The sequence below is a fragment of the Pempheris klunzingeri genome, chromosome 16 (genome assembly GCF_042242105.1).
Source record: "Pempheris klunzingeri isolate RE-2024b chromosome 16, fPemKlu1.hap1, whole genome shotgun sequence".
Lineage (NCBI taxonomy): Eukaryota > Metazoa > Chordata > Actinopteri > Acropomatiformes > Pempheridae > Pempheris > Pempheris klunzingeri.
In genome coordinates, this window is record NC_092027.1 from 21,611,240 (window position 1) to 21,620,564 (window position 9,325).

Here is a 9,325-nt window from a genome sequence, read left to right on the forward strand (position 1 = left end):
TGTATAGGCCCCTGCTCAGGGGAATCCGTTTCTATGGAGGGTGGGGGGTGCACAGAGCTTGAACAAGTGAGTGTTTGTGTCAGGCCAGTCAGTGTCTGGCTGATAGAACACAGACAACACACTGAGGAGTGTGTATATGATCAAGAAGGATAGTGGAAGACAGATACAGGGAGATCTTTAGAGACGCAGAAACTGAGATGGTGAGATGCAGAGCATGGAGATAGAGTATGCATTCATGACGCACATCCCCAGACTAATTAGAGTCAACTGGTGCATGTTAAAACAGCTTGTCCTCATCTTTCTTCTATGAACTTTGTAGAAAGCGTAAAGAAAGACCAGTGTACCACATCCTTCCATTTTTGACATTTTTTAATGGTTTAAAAACAAATACCCTGACCCTGGATATAGAAACGTACAGTAACCTGGATGAAAAAGTTTCAAAAACAGATCTTACATAGCAACTACTATAAAGACATTGGTCATTTTCAGGCACTTGGAACCACATACAGTCTTTGTTTGTCATGCTACACAAGAAAGTATTTCTTTGGTCCTTTTTCTCTCCCAGACAGGTCAGCGGAAACCACAGACAGAACAACAAAAAAAAAGCTTTCCGGTTTCGTACGAAGTATTTACATTTCATTAAAGACCCCATACAAGCCTCCATTAGACAAGAAACAGAACTGGCAAAGTTCCTCCGTCACACATCAACCCATCATATTTTTCCATACAGGTCCACATTGGTTTTGAAAGGACAACAGAGTAAAAAGGTATCATTTATGATGGCTCGAATGAGATTTTTTTACAGCAGTATTAATCAATATAACTTAGTGGAATGGTTTTGATATAAGATTTGGCAAAAAAAAATAAAAAAAATAAGATACATTAGTTCCTTTTTGTCCTCGATGGGCTTCAAACCAAAAAAAGCCACATTGCTACAGAGGCACAGAGCGCTCTAATGAATGCTCAGCTTACATCAATGTAAAGTTAAAACCGAAAGCTCCAGACATTCTAAAAGTCATTGCTCAGCTGCAAGGCAGCCACGTCTGATAAGAGTTACTGCATGTAGCCATGGGTGACTGAACTTGTGCAATATAGTAATTACTGAAGTTGACGTCTCTGACATAGGGAGCGGGCTGGTAGTAGCAGGTGATGTTGGCCAGAGCGGGGATGGCGTTCTGTTCGGCCATCACGCGCAACGCCAGGGCGGAAATAAGTGCCAGCGTCTGTCTGCGCTCATGGCCCATCAGACACACGGTGCTCTCGTCCACCACTCGCCTCAGCGTCACCAGGTACTCGTAGCGCTTGTGCTCCATGCCCGCGAAGTGGTTCTGCAGGTACGCTTCCAGTTTCCTCTGCTGCTCGCTTATGTCGGGAAAGTCGATGAAGAAGCGTGAGCACATGTAGCGCTGCATCTGTTTTATCTGAGCCTCGGAGGACGGCCGGAAGCCGCGCACCAGCAGGTGGCAGTACTTGAGGAGCCCACCGCCCCGAATTTCTTCTGGGCTGCGAGTGGCGATAATCCTGGAGCGAAGGTGGCCCAGAGCTTCCTCGAAGTCTCCGTACATGCTCTCCCCCTGCACTGTAGGGTGGAACGTCTCAGACATGGCCGTCTCAGAGCAGCGGTCGAAGAGCAGCAACGAGTCCAGAGTGATCTGGAAGGAGTCAACGCTGAACTCAAACTGCCTTCTCAGGGAGTCCACAAACTTCAGCTCTACGTTCTTGCCGGTGTTGTTGGACAGCGAGATGAGGCTCCAACGGTCCGTGTCGTTGCAGACTTTCACCAGTTTCTGCACATATGCTTCCTTCAGGGCGAGGGCAGTGATACGCTCCCTGCACACCCCTTCAGGCAAGAAGTCCACCAGGCAGTCCAGCACCACGTCCTTCACCAGCCGGAAGGTTTTGTCATCAGTGAGACTCAGGCCAAAAATCAGGTCTAGGTCTTTGTAGCCAAGGCCATTGTCCTGGTGAAGCACGTGACTGGCTGCTGAGCCATTCAGCTTGACGTCACGTACCACCACGCCCCGTTCCTCCAGCCGAGCCCTGACCACCTGAAAGACAGAGACGGAGGAATAATTGAGTGACAGGTGTCCACAAAAATTGTACATGAGGGAGCAGCTCTGTCCTCACTACTTCAAATGAAGAGAATCAGAGGTGCTGTCGTTTGAACGTGATACATTTAATGAAAGTTGCAAAACGGAATTAATTAAATCAAATCAAATTAAAAGTCTAAAAACACCAAATTTAATGACAACTTCAGAATGTTGATATGAATAAAAAAAAACTCGCTAGACTTTGAATAGACTTTGTGAACAAAGTGGCTGCTTAGAGGCGGTAACCATCTACTCAGGAGATGGTGATCCATAAGCGATCCTGTTGCGTGATAGTGACAGTCCCCTACATACTGTACAGATCTGAAGAGTTATCAGACTTATCTCTTCATATATGAAGTACAAGCAACATCAGCAAAACACAGATAAGCTGTGGAAAATGACAGGTCAGTGCTTGTCTGCTGCAGCTCTGAGCTGTGAACCTTTAAACTTGTGGCCCATCATCATACTGCAAAAATGTGCTCCCTCTGCTGCCATAAAAACACTATTTGGCAAGGAAAAAGGTTTATCTGGTTATATGGACACACACCATGCTGCACTGTTGTAATGCTTGGGAAAACTGCTGAGCGACAGACAGCAGACATGTTTATGCATCCTGTCTGTGGCATCACTCAAATCACACTGAGAGGAGAAAAACAGCCAAAACAGGGCAGATTCTGAAGAAATCCAAGATACAGCTCTGAGGACTTTCACTGAGCCGCACTGTCCTAGCAGCTATCAGTCAGCGTGGATGGACATCTATCCCATCAGGCAATCCCATCAGAATGTACTTTGCAGGCTGAGATACTGACAGAATCATAACGACTAAAGCCATGAAAAACACACGGAGATTAAAGAAAGTCAGATGAGGAAGGTACTTCTTATTCACTTTCTCTAACTTTGGCTTCGCCCACTGTACAGTAACCTCCTCAGCTTCCTCATTTTTGTAACAAACATACTGAGTAAGAGCCAAGTGTTTCCACAGCACTTCAGATTAAAGATCATGATGTTAAAGGAAGGAGCTCAACATTTTGGAAAACCCTTTTTTTCCAAGAATGTGATGATAAGACAGAATTTATGTTGTTGTCGTATGTCGTTTTAGCGCATTAAGGAGCAAGTTTTTCTTGAAAAGTAATGTGATATTATACAAAAGCAACCCATGTCGAGAATAATTTTAACCTAAAACTAAATTTATTGTTATTTTTAAGTTTTCTGCCGCCCTGGAAGAGACCCTCAAAGACAGACAGAGACACTGTATAACTCCAATGAAAAAAAGGGCAGATGCTTTGTGGTGTGAGTTTCACAGAACGCTGGACAACACTGCAGAGAAGTGGATTCTTTTAACTATCCAGAGAGGGAAACCCACAGAAGTATTTGCTCTGACCTCACACTTAAACAGTTGGTCTGAGTTAACAGCACGTCATAATCTGCCTGTCTGGGGGTCCCAAAAGCAGCGCATGAGGAAACACAGCTCTGCCACCCCCACCATGCCCGTCCTTCAGCGCTCATAAAACAGGTTAGTGCATTTCCCACTTGACGCTCCAGCACCTGGTGAGCAGAGCGAAGGGAGACACTTCCGCCGACACTGGAGCAGAAAAGCCTTGTAAAAAGAGCCGCAAACACACCAGACTGTCTGGTGTTGACAACGCCTTGGCGACACATAACAGTCTCTCCACTTTCCCTTCTCCAGTCTCAATCGTTTCCTCGAGTATTTCATTTAAGCTGCGGCCTGAATGTGTTTTTATTGTGGCAGTTTGAAATGACCCAGCCATTTACCAGCCCAAAGTCCCCTGGACGCCAATGAGAGCTCTGGGCAGTGAGTCAGATGATCCCTCTGCCAAGGAAATGGCGACAGCGAGTGAGGAGTTACGAGTCCCTGACCTTCGCGTTCACTCCAAAACTAACCCAGCCAGTCAGACGTACGGTAGCTTGGCAGGCAGCTGGGGATGATGATGGTTTTTCCTCTGATTTGAAAAGCTTCCTTGAATTTCCCATGCACGGGTGGTCATTTCACCTGTGTGCTCAGACCGCAGTGACTCACAGGCTGAAACGTGATGCTGTTCCTCCTCTATGAGTTGGATGTTTTCAATGAAGGATTTGTTCATCTACTTCAAGGGTTCAATAGACATTTTAATGTCTTCGACCAGCCAAAAACTTTATTTGATAGGATTTTATCCAAGGAGCCAATCTAGGGCAACTTTTGTTGTGTTTGATTATTTAGCCAGCTGTGAAATATAAAACTGGTGAGAGTGAAAGAATAGTCATCCTCATTTATCCTGTGACTGTGATAGTGTCTTGTCATTTAATAGTAGAACATTATTCCCCATCTTGCTGGGTAGCTCTGCTACTGCCAGCTCACAGGTCGCCTCATTGAGGCAATTCATGCTAAATCAAACAGTGCTGAATTCAGCAATGAAACTGTATCCTTATTCGTCCAGTGGGCTTCTTTTTATAGCAATTTAGCTGTGTGTATTTGATTTTAAAAACTTTTGCTCTGTCTGACACACAGGTCTCTACTTTCTTTAATATCATATTTTATTTTTCGTGTTTTATTTGTTCGTTTTTAACTGTTTAGTTTTATTTTTTGTGAATTGCATTTCAAGAAGGTCTAAAAAAAAATTCAAAGGAAAAAACTGAATAATTTGTTATATTCATTTTTAGTTGGTCATATTTATGTTTCAACTCACACCAGGTCAAAACCCCCAAAAATCCCAAGGCAAAAATACAGACTTTGGTGTCGTCAGTGGTAGCTACTACCCTGGGAGCACAGGAAATGATGGGCCGATGATTTAAATTAAGCATGGACAGCATTAGACAGAAACTCTAACTTCATCAATAGCAAATCCAGCCAAAAAGACACTATCAGAACCCTGTCCACGCTGTTTGATCTGTGAGAAGCAGCAAAATGTGCTAAATGATGAATTAAAAGCTGAAAATTGACACCAAATAAAAATCATTACCTAAAAGGCTAAACTGAATGTTCCCAGGTTGGTTACCTCCTCTGGGGAGCACTGGGAGCATGTGGTGTCTTCATGTTGCTCCTTCTCAACAATAGCCCAGTGAGGAGTTGGTTTACAGTCTGGCCAGGGCCACGGCGGAGTCAGGCGACTGGTCTTCACTTACCACAGTGATACGTTGTCAAGCCTGACCCACAAGCCCACTGTTATTACAGGCACTAATCCACTCCTCACATTCTGCTTCAACCCCAGGCCGCTCTCTACCATCCAGGAAAGTCGAGAACTACTTCCAGTTTGAAAAAAGTGAAAAGCACAATGGTGGAAGCAGACCAGTGAGCAGACAAAATGGAAAGGACCGATCTCAAAACATGTGCTGCAGACACAACAATTTAGTTCAAATATGATGGCCTGCAGAGCTGCAATAAGAGATGGCCATCTTGGAGGCCAACGAAAACGCACTAGCCTCCACACCTCCATAGACTCTTTCAACAAATGACGTAACGTATAACACACAAATTAGATATCTTTGTTTATTATCGTGCGGGATGATGCTACCGGGTTTGTGCGTGGATTCTCCGTAGATGTGTCCCTCTGATGGAGCGCATATGGTCACTGAAAACTCTGACTGTGGGTTGTCAACGTTAAATGGAACGGAGAGTAGGGGGTGTCGGTAACAGTGAGCTTTCCCTCACTGCTCCCATGGCTCGCTCACAACCAGACCACAAACAGATGGTTTTTAAATGTGGCCCTCAGACAAAACCCACCATTGAGAGGGGCTCCTCTGACTCTTTGGGAGTGTGATCAGTCGGTCACCTTACCCGGGACCTGACGACAGAACTGGCTCCCAAATCATCCCTATCTGTCTCAGGTAGAAAGCCCTGTCTGATGAAATGAGCTAAAAATAAATGAGCAGACGGGTGGTTTCGGGTGTTTTAGCCCATTTACCATGAATCACAGAATACCTCACATTACTGTCAACCATTTTCCAAAACATATCATAGTGGTTTTAATCTCGGAATTTGTTTTTCCTCCCTTCCAGGCAGCCGTTGGTTTCCACTCATGTCCATATGGTATGAAAATTACCTTGCAAGAGGCTTGAAACCTGCTTGACATATTTCATGACAGAGAACACGGCGTCTGCTTTTATTTTTGTCAGAATAATGGGAACGCTGCATGGTGATGCAGTGCAGATTTTCATAACCGGCTGATGTGCATTATGCTAACAAAGCATACAAATGATCAACGGTTATAAGTGTGCTAGTTATTCTACCAGAGACATAGAGATCATTTTAATCACTGGTGGCTGGCGTCATCTGAAAACTGACTAAATGAGACCTTTTAGCACCTCTGAGTTAATGCCTGTCTTATTTAAATGTTTATTTGAAATGTTTAGCATGCACGTAATTGTATCCAAAAAGATCATTTTCCTTCTTTTGTTAGCACAGTTAATTCAAACTTCACCTGAAAGAAAACACAAACACCACAGAAACCAAGCCTGGATTACTACAAAGTGTATCTGGGTAATGCCACATCTAGCATGATAACATGTCAGCATTGAGACAGGACCCGTACTGAAGACGGAACGAAAAGCCCTCATCACATATTGGATAAGCAGTGTGGTCATTTTCCAAATGCTGGTCTTAAAAAGTTTCTTGAAAAGTGCTCTGGCTCGTGGAAAGAAAGAAAAAACGTTTGGGGTCCCTGTTGTCTCCAGGATTGTGTAATGAAGGACAGACATTAGTGGGGGTGTTCAGCGCAGATGGTAGGAGCCTCCTTGATTATATATGTGTATGTGTGTGTGTGTGTGTGTGTGTGTGTGTGTGTGTGTGTGTGTGTGTGTGTGTGTGTGTGTGTGTGTGTGTGTGTGCGTGTGTGCGTGTGTGAGGGTCTTTCTTCACCACAGGATCACCACAGAAAATATGAATCACTCAAGTGAAATGTGAACCTGGATTTACAGGCAAAGACATTTAAATAATGTCCAGGAAAATTGAAGCCCGGGCTGTTCACTTCTACGTTTCACACCTCCAGTAAATATTCTGCAGCCTATTATCTCTCACTCATTTTCACAAGAGCTGTGAGAAAGAGAAAAAAAAAGGCAAGACGGAGCAGAAACATCAATGAGCTAGTGGAAAGCTGCAGTCATGGTGTTAGATCATCCCGACTCTGATGGTCTGTGGTAGGAGCGTGATCAAATGCCTTTTTAAGTGTGATATTAAGGTTTTTTTTCGTGGAAGCATTGGCAATCTGCATGTCAACACAGAAAAAGAGAGAGAGGCGAGCTCAGGCTCTTCTTCTATCCACTCTGTTAGAGCCACAAGTGGGAAAGCTTCATTCTTACACACATACACTGAAAAGTGTCCGTCTCAGCGTGTATTTAAATCTTATTTATGTGACGAAATGTGGAAAAGTCGGCCAGGCTGATTCAGAATTTCCAGTTGTTTTTTTTAAGAGCTTTCTTCAAGTTAATGTCCGGACAGAGAAGTATAATCAGCTGATAGTTAACATTATCTGAAACACACCTTTAAAACTCATTGCTGTCTCACTCAACTTGTCAATATGGAAATATGTGCAGAGAGTGTGTGTGTGTGTGTGTGTGTGTGTGTGTGTGTGTGTGTGTGTGTGTGTGTGTGTGTGTGTGTATTAGGAGTGGGGGTTTAGACACAGATGAATTTCTTCAAACTGCTCAGCAGCTGTGATAAAGGCTTTTTGTTTTTTCTATTAATGACTATTTGTAACTGACACACTGATTCTTTGCAGGGAATCCACTTCATTAATACAGTATATTTACAATGTTTTGGTATCAGGAAGTAGCCTAATAAAAGAAGTTATGTATGACACCTTATGGCGCAGACTCATCGCAGTTAGTCAAATTATTTTAAGTTAAATTATTTCTTATAATAAAAAAAAGCACACTTTTGGCTCATAGTGAGGGTTTTATTCCACTACCCGTCCCCGGCGCTGTGTGCGCTCCTGGACATTCAGTCAGCATTGAGAGGGCTGAGGAGCACATTCAGAGACGGGAGGATGGACCGAGGTCTCACCTGGACGATCTGCCGGGGCTGCACGGACAGCGTGGGGAAGTTTCCGCGGCCGTGGATCGGGACGCTTTCTCCCAGGATGGAGTCCAAACGCCGCACCTGATCCCAACACAGCACGCTGAACCGCCGACTCTGCTCCGAGGCATCACCGGAGGACATGACGACCCAGGCGGACTTGTCCACGGAGTGTGTGAAGCGGTGATGAGGACGCAGAACCCGCTCCTCAGAAGAGCCTGTGGTGATGCGATGGCCGTGGACGCGCGTCTGTCTGGATCCTCTTCTGGGACAAGTTTCACCAACGTCCAAAACGCAGTAAAGTGATGAGGAAGTTTAGCAGGATATCGGACATCTCCCAAAGCACAAAGTCCCGGTCCCCCTGTGCCTCTCCGGCCGTCCGTCTGCACTGACTCTCTCCTCAGACTGGAGCCGCCTCTGGAGGCGCACCGGGTTTTTACCGGACTGGGATTAACGGGAGCCTCCCCATTGGCTGGCCGGAGATTTATGGACGCTGCAACATACAGAGGACTACAATCAGCCTACACACATTCACAGGCGCGCACACACACGCATTCACACACGCACACGCACACAATTACTTGACCTACTTCCCATGCGTCAAATGAGAGATTCAAGGACCGTAGAAAATGTGGTAATTACTATTTAGTCGTAATTACAGTGCATAGTTGTCTTGAACTGAGCACGTGTGCACTCCAGTATTGTGTCCAAGGTGTCCAAGGTGAACATTAGACCTGTTCTGTGTTCTGCGAATGAAAGTTTGTCATAAAACATTTGAATTCAGGCTATTAGTAGCCAATGCATGTAAATGAAACAAACAATAAATGCATAAAAGGGCAAAATGACTCGCTGTCACCATCAAATCCCAAGAATTCTCACAAACCCGCAGGGAATCATTTTTCAAGGGACCATAAGTAAATGTCAGTGTGATTTTTCATGGTTGTCCAACCAGCAGTGAGAGCCCTGACCACGGCACCAGCTGTCCGTCATCAGCTCAACTTTGTCTGCAGAAACGAACCCGACATCTGTTTTCACATAACCTCATTGATTTGGAGAGGGTTTTTTTTTTTTTTTTGCATGCATGTGATTAGTAAAGCACAAAATCTTGTATGTTTCCATCGAAGCATCCAGGGACTTATGACAAATTCATCATAGCATAAAGAAAGCCAATCAGGTGTTTTTCCATAAGGGGATGAATGCTTTTCATCTACTGCAGCTCCATTCAAAT

The 9,325-nt window shown here is 44.6% G+C and overlaps 1 protein-coding gene across 1 annotated transcript; it reads right to left on the reverse strand.

Annotated features, from left to right (window-relative positions):
• Nucleotides 1–351: 351 nt before the first annotated feature.
• On the reverse strand, nt 352–8,608 carry tent5bb (terminal nucleotidyltransferase 5Bb). The gene is made up of 2 exons (XM_070846444.1): nt 8,086–8,608; nt 352–2,048 (listed from the first exon to the last, which is right to left on the reverse strand). Exons 1-2 carry the CDS (start codon nt 8,239–8,241, stop codon nt 1,023–1,025), a joined length of 1,182 nt encoding a protein of 393 aa, XP_070702545.1. The 5' UTR covers nt 8,242–8,608; the 3' UTR covers nt 352–1,022.
• Between the last annotated feature and the right edge of the window lie 717 nt (nt 8,609–9,325).

Bases quoted from the DNA above. Each gene is read 5' to 3' on its own strand.
- tent5bb (XM_070846444.1), bottom strand. From the start codon at position 8,241: ATGTCCTCCGGTGATGCCTCGGAGCAGAGTCGGCGGTTCAGCGTGCTG. The intron at 2,049-8,085 runs GTGAGACCTCGG...TCTGTCTTTCAG, and splicing joins AGCCCCGGCAGATCGTCCAG to GTGGTCAGGGCTCGGCTGGA.